Source organism: Pelecanus crispus, chromosome 2 (genome assembly GCF_030463565.1).
Source record: "Pelecanus crispus isolate bPelCri1 chromosome 2, bPelCri1.pri, whole genome shotgun sequence".
NCBI classification, from domain to species: domain Eukaryota; kingdom Metazoa; phylum Chordata; class Aves; order Pelecaniformes; family Pelecanidae; genus Pelecanus; species Pelecanus crispus.
The window spans coordinates 60963007-60990018 of NC_134644.1; the positions used below are offsets into that span (position 1 = coordinate 60963007).

At 43.7% G+C, this 27012-nt stretch overlaps 1 protein-coding gene across 1 annotated transcript in view; it reads right to left on the reverse strand.

The window, feature by feature from the left end:
* TPK1 (thiamin pyrophosphokinase 1) overlaps positions 1-15299 on the reverse strand; it is a 311952-nt gene extending 296653 nt beyond the window's left edge. Inside the window, exon 1 of the mRNA XM_075705017.1 lies at positions 15257-15299. Within this exon, the coding sequence (XP_075561132.1) occupies positions 15257-15299 (43 nt within the window). The remainder of the gene's footprint in view (positions 1-15256) is intronic.
* Between the last annotated feature and the right edge of the window lie 11713 nt (positions 15300-27012).

Genomic DNA, 27012 nt, shown 5'->3' on the forward strand with positions numbered 1-27012 from the left:
AATATTGTAAAGTTGTTTTAAATGCCCAAAAAGCCAGTCCTGTTCATAACACTATTATTAATGTAATAACATTAATATCTATCTGAAAAGCGTAAAAGCTGCTAGCGGATGGTAAAGTAAATTCTCACACATGGAAGACATTCAGATAACACAACTTCCCCAAAGAGGTTAAGAAAGATTAAAGATAAAGGTCACTTGAAAAGACACATCGCATTTCGCATGGTATCATGGGGGTGGTGGTAGAATCCCCAAACCACAGCAGTCTCCTCTCTCTGCTTTTCTCATAAAAGCAGAGCTTGCTCTAAGTTTACATAAACATTTTTATGAAATGTCAGCAGCCCATCAATAGTCAGCTTCATTTCCACAACAGTCAGTTTACCTCTGAAAAGGACTGAATTCTTAATTTAGTCCCTAAATACTGTAACATTCTGAATCCTGCCTCCTAAAGGATACTTTTTGCTGTGATTTTGTCACAGATTTTGTAATCTGCTGTATCATGAACTGAAAACAGGAGTCAAATCAACAATGAGATCCACAGATTACCTCAGAAAAACAAGACCAAAAAAAAAAAAATCTTGGTGGGACCTGTATTTTTTTTTCTATACCACATCTGTTCAACTACATTTGCTTTGCTTCTGCTGATGGCATTCAAACTGCCAGAAGTAGAGGCTATAGTCTAAGAAACAGCAATGACATCCTTTCTGAAAGAGTTCAGGGAGTGTTCTTTATGTTCTGACAAAGCAAACAGTGTTATCTCGAAATCTGCAATTAATGTGAACATTAAAAGAAAAAAAAATCAGTACCATTTCTACTAGCTAAACTTTAGAGCTCTCCAACAGGGTATTTCAAAAAAGTATCATTGTTTATAATTTATTGATGAGGAACTGAGGCACAACAAGGTTAAAAGCTTTCCCAACATTATGCAGCACACGACTCAGGAAAAGAATCCAAGTATCTTCAGGTTCATGATAACTGGAAACGAGTAGACTGACAAAATGCTACTGTTTGTACTTCACTGCACACAAGAACCTTTCCCAGAGACACCTGCATAAAAGTGGAATAACCAGCAATATTAATGTTTAAGGCAAAAAATAAATGTAGTGGCTATGAAGAAAAAAATTACAACTTTGTACATAAAAACTGAGAAACAATGAGTCTGAATGAACATCCAGAGTGTCAGGACAAAACCTCCCTAATACACAAAAAATGTTGTAAAGCACCAGGATGTCAAAAACTACAATGAATTATCAGGTTTGTAGAACATCAAGAGAACAGAATCAGAGTGTTTTCTAAACAGTGTGTGTTTAGCTATCTTTGAATTCCCATATAAATGTAATGATCTGCAAAATACCTCTTTGGCAAATACCTACGCTTTTTTAACTGCTGGGTTTTTTTGGCCACCAGTGCCGTAAGCTATACCTCTGCACAGGCTCTGAACAGCTCCATGCTGAGTAGGACTCCATGAAAGTGCTAGGTTCAGCCAGGGGCTTCTCTGTGCAAGATGAGACTTTACAGTGTTCAAGGCAGGAATAGCATTTTGTCATCTACCTCCTCTACCACAGATGTCCTGTGAGGACTTGAGGGTGCTAAAATAACACAGCAGTAATACATTCAAAGTTCAGCCTTCTACTTAAACCTAAACTTCAGAAGTATAAAGCTGCATGTAAATGCCTTCCTAATTTAGACTCTTCTGTATTATATTCAGAGAAGCGTACTGTGTCCGCCTCTGTAACATACCCTAGGTATTTTACACCGTTCCCCATTGTCTTATTCTGGAACTCTGACAACATCATTTTAGGATTTGGTGCCAACGCTAGCACATTTCAAACCTTAAACTCATTCAGTTCATGTTTCACTCTCACAGGAGACTGGCTATTTACTTCTATCCTCTAAGGAAGCTCACAGCATGAATGGCAAAATGTCAGGAATAATTAGGAAAACTAGTTTTACGCCCCTAAAGAACAGAATGTCATCTTCGTCCTCTCAGGCAGGGTGTCATCTTCTCTAAATAAAAAAGAATGGCTTTTGGCATCCATCAAGTAAATTCAAGCTAGCGTATCATTTAGACACTACTTGTATTTATTCCTGAACCTGGCTCCACTTCTTTCCTCTGTTTTATGACATTACCTTCTGTGCCCTCTATAGTCACAGCCTACTGTGAGAGTGGTAGCACAAAAAATACTAGATTCAAAACCCCTATTCTCTTCCCTAGAGAAATCACCTATAGTTTTTGCTACTCCAGACTATTCAGCAACTTATGGTGTAGCAGTCCAGAAAATACTCTTCCCCAGCCTCCTCCTCTGCCGCCTCATCTCCCCATACCATCTCAATGTGTTTTATTTCTATGAAGCAGTTGTTACGAACTACCAAGCACTGCCATTTGACATGCCTATCCAGGACCATCAAAATAAATTAAACTTCCAGGCAGAGGGTTAAGAGTAACTCACAATATAAGCACAGCTGCTTCTTGATGCAAGATATCAAGGAAAACATCCAGAGCCATACCCTTTTCCTAAGTGCTACAGTCTTCTAGGTTAGTAGCTCAAACTTTAAGTACATAGCAGCTAAAAAACAACCCCAACCAAACAAAAAAACCCAGTTGTATAGTAAGAATATAATTTGTTTCAAAGCCCCAACTTGTGCGCCAAGATGTGTTGCGGAGCCAGTGGTTTGTTGCACATCACACTTCAAGTGCTGACATGTTTTGACAATGCTGCCACCAATTCTGATTTTTAAAGTTGAAGAGAGTGGATGTTCACCTCAGCCATCTGCCAATGCAGCATTATGAACACGTTGCACACAGCTTTCATAACTCTTGTACCTGAAATCACCAGGAATCCTATAATTTAAGGCATGCTTTCTCATTGGAGATAATAACGACTGTATAAATTACACTGACAACAGGGTTTGTCTCTTATAGTGACATGCACAAAAATGACATTCATTCTGTCGGTATGAAGTGGATTAAACTACAGAGAAACTCTTTGTAGATGCATTCTCTCACTGATTTTTACCCTCAGAAACACATACTCTGAGTTTGGGGCGGGGGGAGGAAAAATTCGGAGCTGTTTTCTGAAAAAAGCTTTCTTTTTTATAATCTAAAATCCCTTTTGGACATCAAGAGAACGTAGATTCCTGGAAAACTCCTGTCACAGTCTCTAGAAGACAATTCTGTTTCTTACCAACACAAAAGATCATCTGCAAAAACTAGCAGAATAAGAGAACTCGTAGATGTCCAGATTTTTTTCTAGCTAATCTCTCTGAAATCTCTAGAAATTCAAATGCCAGTTAGCAGCAGTATGGAAACTGATGAAATGAAATCACAGAGACAGATTTCACTGTCTGGCTAATTCACAGCAATTGCTACACACAGTTTTCACTCCTTATTTCAGAACTTACGGAGCTTCACTTCTCACAGCCCTTTTCATACCTTTGTGTACTTTTGATGTCATCTGTGATTTTCCTAAAAATCATGTTTGGATAAATATCACTACTGTACTGCAGAAGAAAGCATTAGTAATTTACAGACTGAAAACTTCAAAACACAAGAGTAAGTCCTGCTTGTTTGAGTAGCCCATCTGAAGCTAGTATAATTACCTGAGTGAGAAAGTCTGCAAAAACAGCCTGTCCTTCAGCAGCTGATATGCATACCGAAAGCTCTGACTCTAGGTATATGATTCTTAAATACACATCTCGATCTCCTGTGTTTTTGTACATCTAAGTCTTCAGAAGATCATCTAGTCCATTCTTCCGTCCCTAAGCAGAATCACCTCTCTAGACAATTCCTCTGTCTACCCCTGAAAAAGGAAAGGCTCCGAGTGACAGGAACGACATCATCTTTCTCAAACAACGTATTCCAGTGCTTCCATCTGCTACCTATACTTTTCTCCCCTCAATATCTTACTTGAGTCTTCTTTGCTGCAGCTGAAATTCATTTCTTATCCAACTGTAACAGAACCAGTGCGTATTTCCAAGGTCCGTTATGTATGCTCTTGGGGAAGCTGTGAATGGGACAAACCTGTGCAGATAACCTTCCACCGAACAGAACAGCAGGCTTTCCTTGCCACATTCTCCTCTTTTGATAGGCTCCTCCACTCAAGAAAAGTAACAAAACTCCTTTTACCTACTGTTGTAATCATAAGATGCATATTTTCCATATGTATTTGCCATTGGGGGAAAAGAAGAAAAGGGAAAATTAAACAGCAAAGGATGAGACTACAAAACTGTAAGTTTATAAACTCTCACAAAACATTACTAGCTCTTCCTATATATTCCCAAGTTTAGATTTCTTCTCTGCTGTTCTAATTTACATTATTTGGGCTGTATAACTGCATTATTTTAGAGTTCAGTCCCTTTGTTAATAGTCTGAAGCCTTACATTTATTCAGTTCCAGCTTTGTTCTCAAAGGAAACTGGCTATTTATTTCAGCAAATGTATTCAGCAAATGTAAATCTGGGTGAGAAACAGAATAGCTGGGCATAATGTTGTATAAGTTTAGCATAACTATTCACTCCGCTGTCTAAATTCAAGCCTTTTCTTCCTCCTTGTGGGATTCACAATTATAATATTTATAGATAAATAAGGATAGACTCTATGGAAATAATTTTAAAGCTTTTCATAGCTCATAGTAACTAGCAGTAAATTCAGCACACTGTGTAGTATAGTCTTACTGCAGTAAGTTCTTCCTGCCTAGGAACCATAACCAAGTGCTACAGGGTTTTTTGAGGGGGTTGTTTTGGTTTCTTTAAGCGTACAACTTATTCAAAATGTAAGGAGGAAGTACAGTCCTCAATTTCTCAACCGCATCGCAAGAGCTCTGAAATCTGCTCCCAGTTCTCAAAGACCTCCTTTCCAACATGAGGCTAGTCACTTGACACCCCATGCTGCAGTACCCCAGGATATACCAGTTCCTTTCTTTTCCCATAAGTCCGCCCTGATGACATAAATAGTAAGGAAAAGAAGTCTCTCCTTTGGTGGACTGTTTCAGATTTATAGATTCAGAGGCCAGAAAGGACCACTGTGACCACCTAGTTTAGCCTTTTGTATAAAGGATAGCCTGAAATTCATTCTTGTTTCAAGTGAAGTATGACTTGCAACTGATTAACACTGATGAAGAATCCATGTTTCTCTATGTACAATGTTCAAATGGCTGGTTATTCTTCTCCATGTTAAAAATTTGTAACTAATTCAAGTCTGAATTTATTTGGCTCCAATGTCCAACCTCTGGGTCTTGTTATGCCTGACAAAACATAGACACTGCAATACCAATGCAAATAATAAATTACACTATGTGTTACCTAACCAGCATTCCTCCTTAACGGCACCCCTGGGACAGCTCTAACAGTACCTTACTGGAATTAGCTGACACTTAAAGCTTTTGGCAACAAGTATGCTATCAAACATCTGTTGTGACACCCCTTTTAAGCACCCTCTCCCACACCATATGGCCACCTCCACTGAGTGGTACCGCAAGGCCACGACCCAGCTCTCATCACTCCCTGTCCTCTCCGGGGAAGCCAGACACTGACTGATAATTTCACACAGACTTCACACTCCATCAGCAGGAAAAACAGCCCGCTGCAGTGAAAGAAGACATGCAGAGCCTGTCCGTGTTGCAACACACTCTGCCCATGTCCCTGCCAGAAAACCCTCCTCGTGGAGGTGCAGTGTACTCTAAAAGAAGGGATTTTTTTTTTTTTCTTCTAGCATTGCCGTTGCTCCTCCTAAGTGACAACTGCTGTGCTCTCTGTGTATTCAGGCTTACACTTGGGGCTTTGTCAACACAACTATGGCAGCTGTGGGTGTGAAGGAAAAAAGCAAATCAAAAACGGTCACAAAAGACAAAGCAAAACATTACATAGTAGATCTAGTTTCCTACTGACTTAATGAGGTTTGTTGGCACAAAAATTTAACTTATGACCTTATGACAGGATGGCAGACTACGACGGAACAAGAAAATTCTTCCACAGGCTCAAGTGACAAAACTCCTTACTATGAATCAGGTTAATACAGCAGCAGCATTACTACTGACCAATACATAGGAACGGTAGTCTAAATAGAGACACAGGGAACCAGGAAATTAAGTTTCCAAGCAAAAACCCTACAAGAAGTCAGTTCAAGGAAGAAAGTCCGGTATCAGTGATTTTATTTCCCACAGTTACAAAATCACCATTTAAATCCTCTGTTCCCAGTTACCGAAGTCATTAGAAAGGCTCAAAGCCTGTGCATACAAGTACCAAATGTCATTCCCACAGTGGATTCTGGGCAAAGAAAGAAGAGCTAACAGGAAAGCACTCTCAATAACAGCAGGAATATGCCAGCACCCTAAAAAGATAGGATTGCAGGTAACACCTTTACTTTGAACCCAGTGAAAGTCATTATATCTGTTTGAAACAAAGTCTTGCAGCAGTGACCTTTCAAGCCCACTGCTGTCAAAAGTCCAGAAAGCCAAACACTAAGTTGCCCTTAACAAAAGTTTCCTCAGGATTACCCCCTTTTTTTTAGAGGGGAAAAAATAAAAGTAGAAAAACCCCAACAAATCGAGCTATTCTTTAAGGAACTTGAAAGGTAAACTTCCCATTTGTAGCAGGAAGTAGCAATATGGAGACAGACACTTTCCTAGCAGAGCTCAATCATCTCCAGTGTACTGAGGTCAACTCATTATGAAATGAGGTGGTCCCACACTGCCCAAGAGCTATTCTTGTTGCATCTGCAGCAGCTATACCGCTGCACCACTTCCTTTGGCAGTCCAAGCGTCCAAGCTGCAGATCTTTAGCTGCTTGACTCTGAAGCTGCCCTCCTTAACATTTTTTTCTCTTTTGGATTCACAGTATGGCAAAACACTGCTTAGATGGTTATTAAATATAACTGTAAACTGGGCAGGGGAAATGCTCCATACAGGGACACAGACTACACTCACAAGGCTGTGCTTTACCCCAAACAGCTTGCAGAGCACTCATTTCCAGAAGTGAAAGTGTTGCCTGTGTTGAAGTATCTGCATTAGAGGCTTTCGGTCATGTAGTTAAAGCCAACAAAGATCTTGATACCTGTAAGCATTACTGATACACAGGTCAAACTCTGTAGTACAAATCTTGCCTTACCCTTCAGGATTTCTCCCATAGATAAAACTCTCACCAAGAGTGCAAAGTCTCAGAATGGAGCACCTGGAGACTGACTCTGTATTTGCACAGCTGCTCTGTGACACAAGTCAACCTCAGGAAAGTTTCAAGTGATGTAAGTCACACCATCTGCTGAACAACTGCCTGGGTGCAGTTTCAACCCAGCATCCTTTTAACTCATCCTCAGCAACTGGAACCTTGGCCTGTGCTTAGGTCTGGTCTATATGTCAATGCTTTGCTTGCCACAGCTAAATCAGCTATAAGCATAAAAGCAAGTAAATCTCACACATATATACACAGAGATTTCATTGACATGCCAGTGCCCTTCTGCTATGGAAGCAGAATGGTACTCTTCTTTCATGTATGCTTACATAGCATCATAATTGTGAATTAAGTTTGTGGGAAGAAAAACAAAAAAAAGAAGGAGGAATACCTCTCCTGACAGCCTTTGCTGTGCCTCCACCAAGCAGGTCCACAGACGCCCTTATTGACACTGTCACAGAAGTCAAAGCTTTTCTAGATGAGGAACTCTTGAGGCCCCAATACTTTGTCACATCAACGTATTTTCCTTTTGCAGCAAAACTACCTTCTTTGTATCATACACACAGACAGCTTTTACCACCAAAGCCACTGAACAATTTGGTCAAAAACTGTATGTATAAATATATTGAAACTACTCTCTTATTGCTGTGCTGCCCAGGAACAGTGTTGACCAGTTAATTTGGGGGAAAGAACAGAAGAGAAAAGAGGAGCTACAGTAAAAGAAAAAAAAAAAAGAAATAAAACAGAACCAACATCAGCAGTTACAACTACAAAATAAATTAATTGTGAGGGGACGGGTTTCTCTCCTGCTGAATTCACTGGCCAGCTTCCCATTTATTTCAATTGGCCTGATAAACACGTGCGTCCCTCCAGCTTCTGTCCTGCCAGAGAGGAAGGCTGGCAGACAATCCATCAACACAAGCTACAAAGAATCAGCACTACTGCTGAGAAAATTCAACTGCCATTCAAAATAAAATTCAAAGCTAGGAAATGATGGGAAAAGCCTTCCAGCGGCTTCAACTGCAACTGGATGTACAGCAATAGCTTTAATTTAAAAGCAATCCAAAAGCTGCTATGTGTACTCTCTATGTAAAATTTAACTAACTGAATGTTCCTGTAGCAACTTTACATTCTCAATTCTCTTTTTAATTATGCAATAGCAGCAGTACACAAACACTGTTAATCATATTCCTCATGTTTAAGGTCAGAGTTGGATGGAAAGGAGAACCTGTTTCCATAACTTACCTACATGTAATCCAGCACAGCTATAATTTACAGAAAGATGTAAGCCAAAAATCTTAAGAACTGGCTATCCTTCGCTGTCATTAGGTATAGTCACTTTGGTGGAAGGGACAATGGACAGCCAGTTCTTTTCAATCTTAAAATTATTTGGTAATAGATCAGATTAATTATTTTGCTGGACACACTGCAAATTCCTGTCTCTCTGTAAAGATCAGAGATGGGGAATGTTCTATAATGTACCAACAAGCAGGTGTACACATCAGAGGTGTCTCCTGTTGATTTACTATATTTTGTACTGGGTAAGATCTACTTCTGGGTTGTCATTTTTTTCTGTTTGTTTGTAGGTTGGTTTGAGTTTGGGTTGGGTTTGGGGTTTTTTTTTTGGGGGGGGGGGGGGGGGGGGGGGGGGGGGGAAGTGTCGTCCCTCCTCTCCTTTTATCCACATCTTTCAACAACAGTGCTCTGACACCAGCATAGATTATTTTTATCATGTCACACAGAAACAAATTTGTTAAATTTCTAGCTAGTAATTTCCCTGGACAAAGCACTAGTTAACAGCACTGTTCTTAAAGGTCCTAATCCCTTAAGTTACATCCAAACCTAAAACTCACTGTAGGTGAAAGCTGCTGAGAACTGACTTATGGAGAGAAGCTGCTAGCCCTTTTATTTTTTTCAAGCAGTTTGTTTGCTTGCAGTTCTTTTAGGTTGTTTTTTTTCCTTTTTAAGACTTTGATTCTAGGTTTTACTCTCAATGCTGCTGTTTTCCGCATAGATTAAGCTTTATTAATGTCTCAGGATGTTCAAATCTAAAGCAAATCCACAAGTATGCCTGGGATTTGTTATTTTGGATCTTGAAAAACCCAAAACCTGTATGTATTATGTTTTCTCCTGTGTAAATAAACTGCCTCATTTCTTTGCTTCCTATTCAATTTCTCCATAAATCAGACTCGGATGAGCTTTGCAAACAGGGAAAAAAAGTATTTTCTGTTTTCCACTTCCAGAAACTAAAACTAGCTTATATATAGAGATGTATACACACAGATTTGAGATATAACATAATGTTAAAGCTGCCCTGAAACTGCTAAAATATCTTAAGAGCTGACCAGAGACATGCAAGCAAAATGCAGTAAAGAAAAAACAAAACCTGAAAGTCCACTATTTTCCTTGACTTCTTGTACCTTCTTAAGATTAATATTTTGCTCTTTCAAGACTAACAAGTTTACATGATTTCCAGCAGTCCTGCACACATTTAATTGGATACAAAAAACATGAACATTTTGATGTCTGGAATAACGGTACTTCCTACCTCCTTCTCTGATGTTAAATGACAGGAGAAAGAAAAAAAAAGGACTGCAGGATACATTAAGAGGCCAGCTAGTGTATTTCCTAGCTTTAAGGCTCAATCTGCTACATCTAAGTGAGTCCTCACAGAACTCAGTGTAAGCTGCTCTTGAAAGCCTCAACTGATGAAAAATAACAAGACCTTCCAAAAGGAATTTATCTGAGTGTTTTACTATCTGTGCAAGCAGTATTGAACATGAGTTTTTGTCTCAGAAGCCCCAGTGACATCATTATTGCCTTATACTCTGGTGGGTTTTTTTGTCTGGGTTTTGGGGTTTTTTTGGGGGGGGGCGGGGGCAGGTTTTGTTTGATTTTTTGGGGTTTTGATTTTATGATCCCATCAGTCCCCTCCACCATCATACTTCCATCCAACAGAAAGCCAGCTATGCCCTATTAGTGACCACAAGATACGGAACTATGAGTGCACTGACACTGCATGAGATGAGAACCTATGATCCACACAAACAGCAATCGGCTTCAATGTCAACTTATTTCAAAAGGGGGCTCTATGTGTGTGTACAAAAATAAGTAAATTAAATATTCATCTTCTTATTAGCTCAAATGGTTAAAGATGGCTTGCTGTCCCATTCCAAATAACATACCTGCATATAAAACATTTAAAAAAAAAGAACTCCAAAAATTATCAATGTGTGAAAGCAAAGATCTAACAGAAAGTGGTGAGGTTAATGATTACGTCTGCTAAATGCCATCTGTAATACTTCACTCTAAGCGCACCTGTAAATAATCTATACAACAATACTTACAGAACAACTGCTGACCCAGCACAGCAAATTAACAAGCAGCAGGGTCCAAGGCTGAATATTTACAGCTACCTCAAAAACAAGCTGAGGCATCCCAGGTAACTTGACTAAATGAATGGTGTTACTACTTACATGAAATGAAGAGCAGGAGCAGGTCAGCAATGTTCACGTAAACCAAGGTGTTTTAAATGTGTTTCAATTAAAAGTACAGAACGGTGTAACAGCCACAGGGAAGTGCTTGCTAATTTCATTGAGGAACTCCTGAAATAGTCTCAGGCACCCTTGCTAACATTTTTCAACTTTGGGAACTCAATCACAGCTTTTGAACGATCTGATTCACCCAAAAACTTCACTACTCTGACCCAACAGCAGTGGCACACAACCTGTAAAATTACAGAGCAATCCAATAGTCTGGGACTCCATTTTCCATATGCCTTTAACATTCAACAGCTAACACAGACCATCAGGTTGATTTCCTAACCCCGTGACTGTCCTGATTTCTACCAGATAATGTTATATATTAAAGTGCAAGATAATGCATCATAAAGACCATGCAGAGCTCTAGCAAAGGGGCATTTAGATGGTTATTGATGCTCATGCTAGGGTGGAGGTCATTCAGTGAATGGCAAACATGACGCTGTTTTACAAATAACTTCCAATTCTTAGTGTCAGAGGAAAGGGAACATTAGGAAGGAGTTTAAGCCCCAGGCATTTAAAAAGGAATATGGTGATATAATCCTTGCAGAGGTAACTTGTTTATAGTCAGTAGCATTTCCAGGAGAAGACATATAGTAAAGCGACAGACAGTCAAGCTTGTGGAATGATGGAAGAGCATTCACAGCATCTTGTTGCCTCCTCTTGTTCTCTTTGCTTTAAATTCAATGCAGAATTTTATAGTCCCTTTGCACAAAGAGACAACTGTATATTTCCACATAATTCTGAAGCAGTCTTTGTCCTATTTCTTGTGGCTGTGTCTCGTGACATATAGATGACCTTGCTTCAGTGAGATGAAGCTGGCACACCCTCTTCTCAGCAGACCAAGTCTTAACCACTAGCTCTCAATGCAGCATAGTTCACAAGCGCATCTGGTGACAGGACTCAGGGTGTGGAGGAGTGGGGACAGGGGAACCAACCCTCACTGGTAGCACTGGCTCCTGCCAGTCATAAGAAACTCAGCTCTAACAAACCCTCTGCAAGGCATGAAAGGACTAGATTTGCTTCTGATTTGCAGTCCCTCTACCTCAACAAGACAAGACACTCCTAATGGGAGGTGCTGGATTATAAACTGAGAAAAATATCCTCCTTCTGCATCACTCCACTTGATAAAACCAATAATGAGCTGCATTGTAAGGACTGTGCAAGGCAAAAAATCATTAATGACATCTGGAGATAAGAGAAAATCCAGGCCACATTACGGTGCGCAATGTAAAATGTTCCCTGTGAGAAAACACAGCTTAGTAAACAGGCACTCTGTCCTTTCAAAAGTCTCAAGTGGTACTCAGGGGCAACCTTATCATAGGATGCTACAGTACTTCTGCTGTTAAGCAGTCACAAGCATAGCACACTCAGCTCCTAAAGTCCATGGTATTAAAAAAATAAATTAGAAACACTTGCCCCTCTGCAGAACCACCTGCAGCACAGTCTGGTACAAGCAGTAGGAGGCAATGATAGTGTTAAGAACAGGGTATAAACAGCAGGAGGGAAATGTCTAGTCTATCAAAGGATGCTCCAGGAGAAACCATGCTACTCTTGTCATGATTTACAGGCCGCAGTGTGACATCACTGATCATGAGCTTTCTACAACACTCGCATCACAGCTTTACCCTGTGAAGCTTCTGCCCGACCCTTTCACAGCAGCATACAGGACTTCAGGGTGGACTTCTATGAGCCTCTTTAATGGTTTCATGTCATGAGGAAATAAAAATATATCTGTTTCAGTATGCAATACTCAAATTTAGAGCTCAATCCCACTTTTAAATTCTACCTCATCACTCATTCTAAACTACGTTAAGCAAATCAACAGTTCGGAGGTACACAGCACAGCTTTCCGACTGTCACTTTCAACTATGCTCCAGCTGTTTGACTGAATAATGTTCAAAGTCTCTGAGCATATTAGTTTAGCACAGCAGTTCTCAAATATCTGCTACATGGACCTCAGTCAGGTCCTATATAGGGTGACGTATAGTCTACTATCTAAACAAGAACTCACTCTAACTACACCGCCTAAAATTACCAAGGCACATGTGGCCCTGAAATTCAAATTCAGGTTCCTAATATTAGGTTCCAAAGCCTGTGTTTTATTCTATTTCATATAAATATCAGCATAATTTCTGAATACCTTAAAAAAAAAAAGTAACCAATAACCTCCAAACATAGCTGATAAATCTTTCACATTCTCCCCACCATAATGTGGGACTAAAGCCCCTGTTTGCACAGGGCTTTAGAAAGCAACCGGAAACATTATATACATTGCTATACATTTACATTACTGAAGGCAAGGGGACAAGGTCCTTAGTACTTCAATGTCCTCACAAAGGTTTCTTTTGTAACCTCATGTCTAGCCTCTAAGTGTCATGTTCTATGCAGATTAGCTTTATATTATTTGGACACTTAAATACATATCCCATTGAAGCAAACAGAGGGAGAAACTACTAGTACTTCTTCAATAAAAATTCAGGAGACTCATTTCATCTACCCAAATTTGAAAACCTTATTTCTGAAAACCAGGTTTTAAACTGTGGAATTGCCAAATAAATCTGCTCGGCCTTGCATACTTTGCACAGGCTAAACCAATCTGAAATGCTGGTAATGAATGTTTGCAATGATGACAAGGATCTAGATGCAGTACCACTGTGCATTTCAAAGGTACACTATCCCGTATAACCAAGGTGATGCATATACTTGTAGCGGCCATTTCTTTAGAAGAAGCAGGCTTCTTGACACCTGGCTGAAGCCTCTGGTCTGACAAGGCTGTGGGTCATCTGAAAACTGTGAACAAAAATCCCAAATCTTCAACTCTAACCAGACATAACCACAGGAAGAAAGCAGAAGGAAAAAAAAAAAAAAAAAAAGACACAACCCGTGGAAACTGGGGACATATGGTAGCCCTAACATCATACAAACACCTATCAAAAGCAACTATCTTAGAATATAAATAGCAATGCCTGTTCTTCCCCAGGGATAAATTCTTAAAGTACGTTTTTGTATCACCTTACTATCTACTCTTAGTAAGTATTTACTGCTCATTTCATAGAAGAGGACATTTCACACAAGAGGACATCACACTGCAACGAAGCAAAGTTAACCCATTAAAATCTCACCTCCTTGCTCATTCCCTCTCTCTACCCAAAGCAATGATGCCTCTCAAAATACACACACACACAGAGTCAAATATACATTTGTCACAGGAATACCTTGAGTGCAGCTTTAGCTGTTACTAACTTTGAACATACCCTGAAGAAGTTTTTAAAAATTAGAGCAAAACACGATTTCAAAAAAAATACTGGAAAGAGCTTAAACATGCTTTTAAACTGCTAGCTGTAAAACATATTGAATTGTTGAAACATTGTTAAACTCTTCCCTTCCTCGAGATCTTACTAGTAAGTAAATAACAACATATACCTCACCATGGCAGCTTAAGTCTCAGTGCCAGAACAGAGCAGAAAGAGAAGTGTAAGTTAGAATTCAGCTGCTATGCCAAAATGATTTTTATGCAGCTTTAAAATCACGTTATAGAAAGATAAAAATATTTACTGTTTATGATAGTATCAATGAATAGCAAATTGGGCCCTACTAAATTAGATACTGCAAACATGTAGTGAAGAAGAGGTGCCTATTCTGAACAGTGTACAAGCTACTAAGATGAGTCTGTACTTATTGGAGGTGCTCTATCCTTTATAGAGATGATGAGGTTAATGATCTATATTAATAACGCTCACCTCTCAGGTCTCAAGAGGTTAGCGATACATATTAATAAGGCTCACCTCTCAGGTCTCAAAAATAATAAACAAAAAGAGAACACTCAAGAACAGCTTGGGAGAACAACAACCACAAAAAAAAAAAAAAAAAAAAACCCAAGCCCCAAAGCTTTGCCTCGCAGAACTGAAGAGGTAAGCAGGGCACACGTGGTGGCTCCAGGGAAGCGCGCAAAGGCAGGAGGCTCCACGGGCGAGGCCAGGCCCTTCGACGCCAAACACGCAGGGAGGAAACCAAAGCCCACGGAGGAAACCAGGCCCGCGGCCCCCCCTTGCCAAGGGCTACGCTTCGCTGGAGCGCTCGGCCCTGCCAACCCGAGAAAACTGTGGCAAGTTAACTGAAGGTACCGGTTAAATCCAAAGGGGTTCAAGTTTTAACTCCAAAGGGGTTAACACGGCAGTGAACTGGTATATAGAAACAGAAACCAGCGTGAGTGCGGCGCACTGGTGCCCGGCCGGCCCAGAGGGCGGCTAGCGCGGCTCCACGGACACGGGCGGCCCTGACGCAGAGGCAGCGGCCACGGGGGCAGCTTACGTTGTTTGTACCGGAGTGATTTAAAACCCAGCACCCGCAGCGGGGGGCGGCTGCGGAACTCGGCGGCGCTACCGGGCGCCCGCCGGGGCAGGGGCGGGAGGCGCACCCGGCCCGGCCCGCCCCGCCCCGCCCCGCTCCCACGGCATCGCACCGGAGCTGCCCCGGGGGCATCGCTGGGGCTGCCCCGCTCCCCCCCCCCCCCCCCCCCGGCGGGCCGGTGGCGGCTGGCGGGAGGTACCGTACCGGCGGGCAGGAGGCAGTCCAGCGGCGTGAACGCGCGCTCCATGGCCCCCCCGGGAGCAGGCACACAGAAAAAGCACGGAGAGCCCCGCGGCTCCCCCAGCGGGGCGGGGGCTGAGGGGGAACGACACGCGGGGATTAGCGGCCCTTCTCCCTGAGGGACGCCCTCCGCTGCGCAGCCCGCCCTTGCCGGCGAGCAGCGGGAGGTGGCGGCGGCGGCGCTGGCCGGGTACCCGCACCCACGCGCCCTCCTGCACTCCCCCGGGGTGGTGCGTCCGAGCGGCGGGAAGGCAAGCCGAGAGCATCGATCGCCGCCGCGATCCGTTGCTCGGCGGTGGATTCAGCAGCGGGAAGGCGGGGCAGGAGGGAGCGGCGGCGGCGGCCGTTGGGGCCTGTCCTGGCGGGGGCGGGCGCGGGTAACGGACAGCCCCGTCAGTGCCAGTGCGGACCCTGAGGGGGGGGAGGGAGGGAGGGGGGGGGGGAGGGGGGGGGGGGGGGGAGGGAGGGAGGGAGGGAGGGGGGCGGGCGGCCGTGCCCTGCCCTGCCGTTCGCTCTGCGTTTTTACTTCTCCCCGCCCCGACCTCTCCGGGGCTAGGCCCAGCGGCTCCCGCCGCCCGTCGGAGGCGCTTCCGCCCCCCGAGCAATGCCGACCTCGTTACAGCTGCGTTTCGGGAGGCCGTGAAGAGCAGCCCCAACGCGAGGAAACGTGGTGGTGCGCCCGCTTTTTCATTTTCTAAATAAAAAAGTGGCCGCAGGGGACTTCCTTTTTATTAAGCGTTATATCTAGCGTACGGAGGGGTTACTTAGGGCAAAAAATGATTAACACCATAATTGAAAGCAAAATTTCGCAAGCCGCTGTCCATGCTAGAAGTGTTTTGCTTTGAGATCCTGCAACGAACAGTTCACTCGAAATAAAAGTCGTTAATAGCTTCCTGCCTGTCGAAACTGTAAAAACAAAACTGCAGCTCCAGTCCCGCAGCGAGACCTCGGCCCCCTGCGTGCAGCCCGTGCGCTGCCGCCGCCCTGCAGCTCCTGCTGCGCTGGGGAGCCGGAAAAAAAACCTTTGTGTCCGGAGGCTCAGAGCCTGCCCTTGCCCTCCCTTGCAGGCGCTTTAGCTTCGCCACCTGCCCCTGCCCCCGGCGGCGGGAGCTGGGCGGCGGCGGCTCCTCAGGGGAACTGCGCGGGGCCCCGCAGCAGGGGGCAGCAGAGGAGCACGGCCAACGGCTACCGGCTAACGGCGAACGGCTACCGGCTAACGGCCACCGGCTAACGGCTGCCGTCCCAGCGCGGGCCAGTCCCTCCGCCGCCCCCCGCAACGCGGCGGCCGAGGGGGCCCGCCGAGTCCCCTACGTCGCCGCCGGGTCGCCTCCTCGAGGGTGCCCTCCGCTGAGGCACCCTGGGGTGGGACGAGGCGGGAGGACGAGGTCTCGTTTTAGAGGTGTTTGGAAAAAGGCAGCGTGACAGTCGGTGACGGTTTCCCGTCAATTGGAAGCGGGACCGCCGTGTCAGCCCACTGCCCGGTCCACACCATTACCCTGAGATTCGCATAGATATCAACAGGATTGAAGCGACTTCAGTATTTGGGTGAGGCTGGGCCACATTTATCCTGCACGATGACACAAGCCTGTAATGGCTGCAGGTGCGCCTTCAGACTGAATGGTGCAAGCGCTAACCCTTTGCTTTGGACCTTTCAGATAAGCTGCCCGGCCACCTATTAGAGATTACACTCTACAAGCGATTTCAGTCTACAAAGACTGATAGAAATTCAGAAGCATTGGAAGCATTCAGGTCTTGACAATGAGAGAAATGAAAGGTTATTGGGAAACGAGATATTAAGGACATCAAGAGATTACTGTCGTTTACACTACAGAAATAGAAAATGTTTTGTTTTGTTTTTGAGTCGTTTGAAAGTTTTCTTCCCTCTCCACTGAGGACTTGAATTTCAAAGGCTATTTGGACTTGGTATCGTCTCAGCATCATTCTTTAAGCAGGTTAAGAACAACCAGCATCAGGAAGAAGCAGCTTGCCCTCCCTCCCAAGAAGGGAGACCATGTGGGGACCACCATGCAGTTGGCCTGTGCTCTTCTCTTAATTGTCTCCTCTTCCAATCTGCCTTTTTTTTCCTCCCCCTTTCAATTTTGCCAGGCACTTTCCTACTGCTGGGTAAAATTATTAAACCTTCTCCAGGATGGCTTATTTTTCTTTAGTATCAGTGTCTCCGTAAATTTTTTTTTAATTTGTTCTTGGGGGGTACAATCTAGTACAAGTAGTTGCCGATAAGCAGCAGCGGCTTCTTATGCATAAGAACAGCCGTACTTGCCCAGAGGGAAGGTCCATCTCAGTCAGGGCCCTGTTCCTGGTAGTGTTCACTTACAAGCCTTTCTCCTCCTGTTCTCCTTTGCTCCTTTTCAACATTTTTTTTTTTTCTGTAAATGCAACAGTTTCCATCTCTCTGCTCTCTTCATATCTGACAAGATGCTTTTTCCACCTCTGTCAGGCCTGGGATTCCAGGCCATCCTTTACCAGCCACCACTGCAAAAAAGTAATTGTACCTCTCTCTGCTAATCGTAGTAATGCATGATTCATCACAACAGTAGCATTACAAAGAGAAAGCAGTCTCGAGAGAGCAGGCTGGCACTGGTATCCTTTAAATCCTTTCAAGATGCGCAAGGGTCTGCAAGGTAAGGCAAACTGCCAGCCCACTCCACAACTAGGCAAGGGGCAAACAAGTCAGATGTGCTTTCTCTCCCTGAACTCTGGCTTTCTTTCACTGCCCTTTCTTTCAGGTATGAACCTCTCATCCACAATATAAAGCTCTTTTTAAGAGTCAGCTCCACAGGAATACCATCAGTCGATGCTGAAATGCACTGATCTCTAAGGCAGGACCTGACAACTATTTAATACAGTTTAGCACAGCCTAACAAAGGTATCTAGTAGAGGACATTTCAGAGAGGCGAAATGAGTAACTCCACCCAGCCTGGCATGTTCTCTTATGGATAGTCCCTTAAGGACAACAAGCAGTCAGGAGGCTGATTTACTTTTTTGAAAAATAAGCACTTTCACCTACCTTTTGCACTTTACCTCTGTGCTAGGACATCAGTTGAATTTTCCCATGAAGGGCTACCATTTAATGAACTAGCAACAGTTTTTTCCTGTCACACGTGGAAAATTCCTCAGTAAATATTACACCTGTTTTTCCAGGTAGTGTATAAGATTCGGCAATATTTCTTTCCTCCAGCTGGATCTCAAACCAAACCAAACAACAGCCTTCTCCCCTGTTCTTTTCCTCTGGTTGTATGTGCCTACATTACTTTGCAAGGTTTGCAGAAGACATACAGAGAGGCTATTCAAGAAAGACGTCCCAGGAGCACTGATCTTGTGCTTTGATTACTCCTGTCTCCTCTGATTAGCTAAAAGGAGGGCAGGTGACCTCAACCCTAAATGAGAAAATAAACAGGCAAGCAGATGTAGTTCCTGAGTGACAGAGGAGGCTGTCTGACAGAGGAAGTTTCTGAATGATTGGCAGGAAAGGTTGGGGGAGTGTTCAGACCTTTTAAACCTCCTCTGGTAACTAGCCAGCCGGTCATGCCTCTCACCTGATATATTTTCCGTTAATTTTGTACAGACTTGATGACTGGTCTGTGTATGGAGAAGCTGCAATTTATATATATATATTATTATATATATTTATATATGTAAAAATTATTCATATCAGACTCCAGAAAGCTTCCTCTTCTTTAGGAAAACTATTCAGAGAAGCAGTCAGTTGGGCAGCTTCTATAGAGCACAGTTATGACATGACTGGCACTGCACTTCAGCACGACTAAAACTGATCAGATGGGAAGAGTTGAAGGGTGATTAGGAGGGCAGCAGCTTTTATTTACTCAGAACATCTCCTGGGACTTAGCAAGGAAAGAAGAGGGAAGTCAACATGAATTGCAAGGGAATTTAAATGGGATTTGTACAACAGGGCTAAAGCCTGAAGGGCTTGCTGTGCTTCCTTAGGATGATCAGTCTCTGCATATTCCAGTACAGATATATGGCCAAGGCTAACTTGTAGTATCATTATTTGCTTTCAGAATTTTTTTCGTTCTTTCAAATAGCCCAATCTAGTTGAGACTGAAAAGTTTAGAGGTATTTAAGAACTTTGTCCAACAAAATGATAGGACCTGTCTGTAGCATTCACAGCATAATGCCCCTCCCCCAGACCAAAGTCAAATTGGTCTGGTAATGCCAGACATCATCATTTAATGCTTTATTTTTTGCCCCTTCCCTTCTGCCATCCTTCACCAGAATAGGAATCACATCTCTGCGTTTGACTAAAAAGTACTTTGGGTACTGTTCAAAATCTATGGCAGATTTCAGTAACTGGCAATGTGTATTTGAAGCCTTTTGATTGGAAAATATGTAGAATCAAAACTACTCAAGTACCTTCAGAGGCCCCTCTTGGTGATATGTGAAACAAGCTGCTTGTAAAGTAGGGGGCATTTGTTCCTCCTGCTATTCCAATTTTATTGCTAAACCAGAACAGTCTGTACAAGGCTGGCAATCAGGATTCATGCAATGTGCAAATGTTAAGAATATTTTCTCCTTCTCTCCACAGCTTAACTTTATATTAAATGAACCCAGAGTTAAAACTAGCAGGCTGGGATGGTTCATTCTGGTCCCTATTCCAGTATTTATGCAGAATAATAAGGTTGGGAATGTTTAGCTAGCTTGGCTGTCTGATTGTCTGAACATCCCTAAGTGCTTTATAATTCAAAAAATGCAGGCATCAGTAGATAAATGGGATGCTTTATTATAGACATTATATCCTTGCAATTCTCCTGTGCCAACAATTTAAGTCCCCACAACCTCCTTAAAACTCAAACACCAATTTGAAAGGTACAATCATTCAGGTTAAAAAAAAAAAAAGACCTGCAAATAGTCACCAGCATACACAGGCAGACAGAATCTAACGCACGCACACACACACACTCTTCAAGTCCAGGTCCTGGAACAGTTAATAGAGCCAACTTCACATTTGTTTCAAGTCCTGAAGAGATTATAATACGGTAAAAAAATATAATATTAAGTGCAATCTGTTTCTGTAGTGGTGTAGAGCAGGCTGGAGATAAACCTTATGAATTATATTAGGTCACACAGTAAAGCAGAAGAAAATAGTGTATAGTAAGCCTATGGCTCACCAGGCAGGACACTGCGTTCGGAAGACCTGAGTTTTAATCCATGCTCTACTACTGACACGAGTAGACAGAACCAAACCAGATGGATCCATATCCTCCAGTATATATGATGACCTCGGAACTAGCATACCTTTGAGAGATCTGGTTTGTAGCATTCTATGCCTTTGCTTCCTCATCCACATAATGGCATCAATGGGGTATAGCCATACTTTTAAATAAGCCTGAGATCAACAGCCAGATACAAATAAATCTGTATTACTAATGAATAGACAGATGGCATTTGTTTATCAATCAATTCTATACAAATTGAGAAGAAGATTTATTATGATCATCAACAATATTCTGTCATGAAGATGGATGAAAGGTAAACTTTGGAAAGAGGATTGTGTATTGAAGTGATAACTTTTAGAAATAAGGAGTTTTCATCAAATTGGCTGCTATCAAGTCACTGTGGACAATGGTAAATGTGCAGTCTAATAGCGATATTCTTGACTTTGTGGAGTCAGGAGACTATGCAGATTGCTGAGATGTTAGGCAAGCTCTTTGACCAGCCTGGCTAGGAGTTTCTGAGAGGCCTTCGCTGTGGTGTCCTGGCACCACAAGAGTTAGGAAGTAGGAACAATCCACTGAGATGCTGCACTCTATTCTGCCTGGAAGGATTGTCTTATTTTGTCTGGCATGTACAGGAATTCTTATTGTCTTCTCAGTGTGAGACAGCCAATGTGGAGAATCACTCCACATTTTCCTCTCAGGACCATGTCTCCAGCACAGTCTAATTTCTTATGTAAGTGCATTCCACAGCACCAAAAAAATGCATGCGTTTTTAGTTCTTCATGTCTTTGCCCCGAGTCTTGCTAACTGCACTACTTCTGCAAGCATAGCTCTCTCAGTGGCACAAGGAGGCAGCATCTGGGAAATGAATATCATGCATTTGGACTGGATGTGAGAGCAAAAGGGATGGCATGGGATGCTGAGGTGTGACGAATGCTTTCCTGCGTCTCTGGCCATGTCCATGTGCCACTGCATTCAGAGCGAGATAAAGTAAGTTGCAGCAGCTTCACATGGTGTTCTATCAGGTTCTCATCCCTGTCCCATTGGAAAGAAGTGGTCTTGTAAAACTGCAGAGGGCAACCTTTACCTGCAGTCATTTGAGCATGCAGGGCAGTCAACATGAACCTAAGGCTGTGGAGATCAGAAGGTGAACCAGTATCTCCGGATAAGAACAGGGCTAGCTCCTGCTCATGAATCATTAGTGCCACTTCTGTATTGGCTGGGCTAACTTTGGCCAAGGCCTGTGTGGCATTCTCTGAGGTGATGACTGGCAGGGTGATGAAGAGTGGGGCCATTGGTAGCTGACATTTACAGCTGTATTGACCTCTCCAAGCCGCTGCTCTAACTCATCAAAGTAAGGGAAGAAAAGTCGAGGCCTGCAAGGACCTAAATCTGTCAGGGATGGTGTCATTGTGAAGGGGAGCCACTTTGAGGGATCTCTGGGATGGAAATGATGGGAGGCACCCAGCTGCTTCAGTTCTTTGTTAGGTTCCATAAAAGTGGCAGCAGCACTGTCTGATGAGCAGTTTAAAAGGCAGCAATAGAGAAAAGATAATGGCAGCTATTCTGTCCCATTAGTCTGAACAAAGCTGCCTCAGCCTGCCCTCAACTCAAACGCTAAATATGTTATGACTTGCTTGCTAATTCTGTCTTTGAGTCCCAGGTGGAGAGAAAAGAACATCCTGCTGGGACAGAGGGCAGCCCTCAGATATAGCTGCTGGAGTTGTTACGCGAGGAAAACAAGCTTCTCTCGCTTGCACAACCTTTTTCAGCTAGTGCATGCAAAGACACTCACTAGCTGGAGATGCCTGCCATTAATGCTTCTTTAATTGAGAGAAAGAAAAATTCCTGAGAGACCCTATAGAACAATGAAACACCTACAGAGAAGAGCATCACACAGGGCACAGTACATCATTTCTTCATGTGCATTAGATGCTACTACTTGTGGACATACATACAAATATGCACATAGATACATTGCATCTGCTTTTAGTTTAGTTGCTTAAGTTAGCTGCAGGCTGACATATGATAGAGTTCACGTTTAAATCTTCAGAGTAAAACACTTTGAAAGCAAACCTATTAAGGTTAATAGAATGAACTTACAACGCCCATGGTTAAGAAGGGGGGGTGGAGTGAGACACTCAGTAAATTGTTCACCAAATAGCCTGTCACCTCTAGGTCTGCAGCTGAAGGCCTGCCAATGGATCATTCTATTATCTTTAATGAGCTTAATTTTAAAGTCGTATGCACATCAAATGTAAAGTATCAACATCAGTTTTGTTGTCTGTGATCCTTGCATCTACCTTAGATATGTTAATAAAGAATATGTGCAGTCTAAGAAAGTGCGAAGGCATTATACATATAGCGCTTGCTTAAAAATGTCTAAAATTTGAAACAAAAAGTATTTCTGTTAAGCTACTCCATGCACAAAACCCAGTACAGCATGTACAAAGGTACAAAGTAATTTCTAGAAAATGCATTCAAAATTGAACAAACTTAACCAAGGTAGTTGTTTGTGGGATTGGTTTGGGTTTTTTTTTACCTACTTCATGAGAAAATGGATAGACTGGAGTGCTGCACTGGGTGGCTATAAGCTCTTCAGAAGGGACAGGCAAGGAAGGAGAGGCAGTGGGGTGGCTCTGTATGTTAAGGAGTGTTTCGATTATATAGAGCTCAACAATTGTGATGATGTTGAGTGCTTATGGGTAAGGATGAGGGGGAAGGCCAACAAGGCAGATGTCCTGTTGGGAGTCTGGTATAGACCACCCAACCAGGATGAAGAGATAGATGAAGTTTTCTATAAGCGGCTGGCAGAAGTCTCACAATCGCTAGCCCTTGTTCTTGTGGGGGACTTCAACTTGCCGGACATCTGCTGGAAATACAACACAGCAGAGAGCGAACAGTCTAGGAGGTTCCTGGAGTGTGTGGAGGATAACTTTCTGATGCAGCTGGTAAGCAAGCCTATCAGGGGAAGTGCCTTGGTTGATGTGCTCTTTACAAACAGAGAAGGACTGGTGGGAGATGTCATGGTCAGAGGCCGTCTTGGGCTTAACGACCACGATATGATAGAGTTCTCAATTCCTGGCAATGTAAAGAGGAGGGGCAACAAAACTGTTACCATGGACTTCCAGAGGGCAGACTTTGGCCTGTTCAGGACGCTGGTTGGGAAAGTCCCTTGGGAGGCAGTCCTGAAGGGCAAAGGGGTCCAGGAAGGCTGGGCCTTCTTCAAGAAGGAAGTCTTAAAGGCACAGGAGTGGGCTGTCCCCATGTGCTGTAAGATGAACTGGAGGGGAAGACAACCAGCCTGGCTGAACAGGGAGCTTTTGGTGGGAATCAGGGAAAAAAGAAGAGTCTACCACCTTTGGAAGAAGGAGCAGGCAACTCAGGAAGAGTACAGAGATCTTGTTAGGTCATGCAGAGAGAAAATTAGAAGGGCAAATGCCCAGCTAGAACTCAATCTGGCCACTGTTGTAAGAGATAATAAAAAATGTTTTTACAAATACATTAACAACAAAAAGAGAGCGAGGGAGAATCTCCATCCTTTATTGGATGGGCGGGGGGGAACACTGCCACCAGGGATGAGGAAAAGGCTGAGGTATTTAATGGCTTCTTTGCCTCAGTCTTTAATAGCCAGACCAGTCATCCCCAGGATATTCAGCCCCCTGAGCTGGAAGACAGGGATGAGGAGCAGAATGGAGCCCCCATAATCCAGCAGGAAGCAGTTATCCTGCTATGCCACCCGGACACTCACAAGTCTATGGGGCTGGATGGGATCCACCCGAGAGTATGGAGGGAGCTGGTGGAGGAGCTTGCCAAGCCACTCTCCATCATCTATTAGCAGTCCTGGTTAACAGGGGAGGTCCAAGACAACTGGAGGCTTGCCAATGTGACGCCCATCTACAAGAAGGGCCGGAAAGAGGATCCAGGGAACTACAGGCCTGTCAGCCTGACCTCGGTGCCGGGGACGATTATGGAGCAGTTCATCTTGAGTGTGCTCCACAGGCATGTGCAGCTCAACCAGGGGATCAGGCCCAGCCAGCATGGGTTCATGAAAAGTAGGTCCTGCTTGACCAACCTGATCTCCTTCTGTGACCTGGTGACCCGCCTGGTGGATGAAGGAAAGGCTGTGTATGTCATCTACCTGGACTTCAGTAAAGCCTTTGACACCGTGTCCCACAGCATTCTCCTAAGGAAGCTGGCGGGTGTTGGCCTAGGTAGGTGTACTCTTCACTGGGTAAAAAACTGTTTGGGTGGCTGAGCCCAGAGTGTTGTGGTGAATGGTGTTAAATCCAGTTGGCAACTGGTCACGAGCAGTGTTCCCCAGGGCTCAGTTTTGGGGCCAGCCTTGTTTAATATCTTTATCAATGATCTGGATGAAGGGGTTGAGTGCGCCCTCAGTAAGTTTGCAGATGACACCAAACTGGGTGGGAGTGTCGATCTGCTCAAGGGTAGGATGGCCCTGCAGAGGGACCTGGACAGGCTGGACCGATGGGCTGAGGCCAACTGTATGAGGTTTAACAAGGCCAAGTGCTGGGTCCTGCACTTCGGGCACAACAACCCCATGCAACGCTACAGGCTTGGGGAAGAGTGGCTGGAAAGCTGCTTGGCGGAAAAGGACCTGGGGGTGTTGGTTGACAGCCGGCTGAACATGAGCCAGTAGTGTGCCCAGGTGGCCAAGAAGGCCAACAGCATCCTGGCCTGTATCAGGAATAGTGTGGCCAGCAGGAGCAGGGAGGTGATTTTTCCCCTGTACTCGGCACTGGTGAGGCCGCACCTGGACTACTGTGTCCAGTTTTGGGCCCCTCAATACAAGAAAGACATTGAGGTGCTGGAGCATGTCCAGAGAAGGGCAATGAAGCTGGTGAAGGGTCTGGAGCACAGGCCTTATGAGGAGCGGCTGAGGGAACTGGGATTGTTTAGCCTGGAGAAGAGGAGGCTGAGGGGAGACCTTATCGCTCTCTACAACTCCCTGAAAGGAGGTTGTAGTGAGGTGGGTGTTGGTCTCTTCTCCCAAATAGTTAGCGATAGGACAAGAGGAAATGGGCTCAAGCTGCGCCAGGGGAGGTTTAGGTTGGAAATTAGGAAAAATTTCTTTACAGAAAGGGTAGTCAAGCATTGGAGCAGGCTGCCCAGAGAGCTGGTGGAGTCACCATCCCTGGAAATGTTCAAAAAACAGGTAGATGTGGCACTTTGTGACATGTTTTAGTAGGCATGGTGGTGTTGGGTTGATGGTTAGACTGATGATCTTAGAGGTCCTTTCCAACCTTGACGATTCCTAGTTTTACTTTCATTAAAAAATAATCCAGCCACCAAGCCAGGAAACATGAAATTAATTATTACTCGACCCTTAACTGGTTTATTGGTGGACTTGATAATGTTAGGTTAATGGTTGGACTGGATGATCTTAAAGGTCTTTTCCAACCTAAACAATTCTACAATTGTATGATTTACTTAAGACTTACAGTCAGATTTTCCAAGTGCCTAAAAATGCAGATTAGCACCCTATGAGATTTTTGCTGTGGTTCATTGCATTCATCCTTTGGCAGCTTGTCACCTTAGAAAATCTGTCTCCTGCATTTTAAGACAGACTGCCACATCCAGCTGGGCTGCTCATGCATTTGATGAAACATGCAGCAGATTTCTACTCCTGCAGAACCTCTGCTTTTCCTTGCCTCCCCTCTAAGAAATTGTGCCAAGTTGTCATGGTTTAGCCCCAGCCAGCAACTAAGCACCACGCAGCCGCTCGCTCACTCCCCCTACCCTGATGGGATGGGGGAGAGAATCGGAGGAGTAAGAGTGAAAAAACACTCCTGGGTTGAGATAAGAACAGTTTAATAATTGAAATAAAGCAAAATAGTAATGATAACAGTAACAATATAATAATGATAATAATAATAACAATACACAAAGCAAGTGATGCACAATGCGATTGCTCACCACCTGCCGACCGATACCCAGACAGTTCCTGAGCAGCAATTGCTGCTCCCCAGCCAACCCCCCCCAGTTAATATACTGAGCATGACGTCATATGGTATGGAATAGCCCTTTGGTCAGTTTGGATCAACTATTCTGGCTGTGCCCCCTCCCAATTTCTTGTGTACCTGGCAGAGCATGGGAAGCTGGAAAGTCCTTCACTAGCATATGCAGTACTTAGCAACAACTAAAAACATCAGTGTGTTATCAACATTCTTCTCCTACTAAATCCAAAACACATCGCTATGCCTGCTACTAGGAAGAAAATTAACTCTATCCCAGCCAAAACCAGGACACAAGTATGCCACAATACCTATCACATTTGCATGGTGCCATTTCAGATGTTTTAATTCCCTCGGTCAACACTGAAGTTACTCCCTCCTCAACAGTGCCAAGTCATGCCCAGGCTTCTACTGCAGGAGTATTCTGAGTCCATCAGGGACATTGCTAAGAGGTTGGTCACCATGATATGCAAACACCAATGAGAAAGATGTTTCAAATTGAGATTCAGTATGTATCAGCCCAGCCATGGGGGTATAATCACTAAAGATC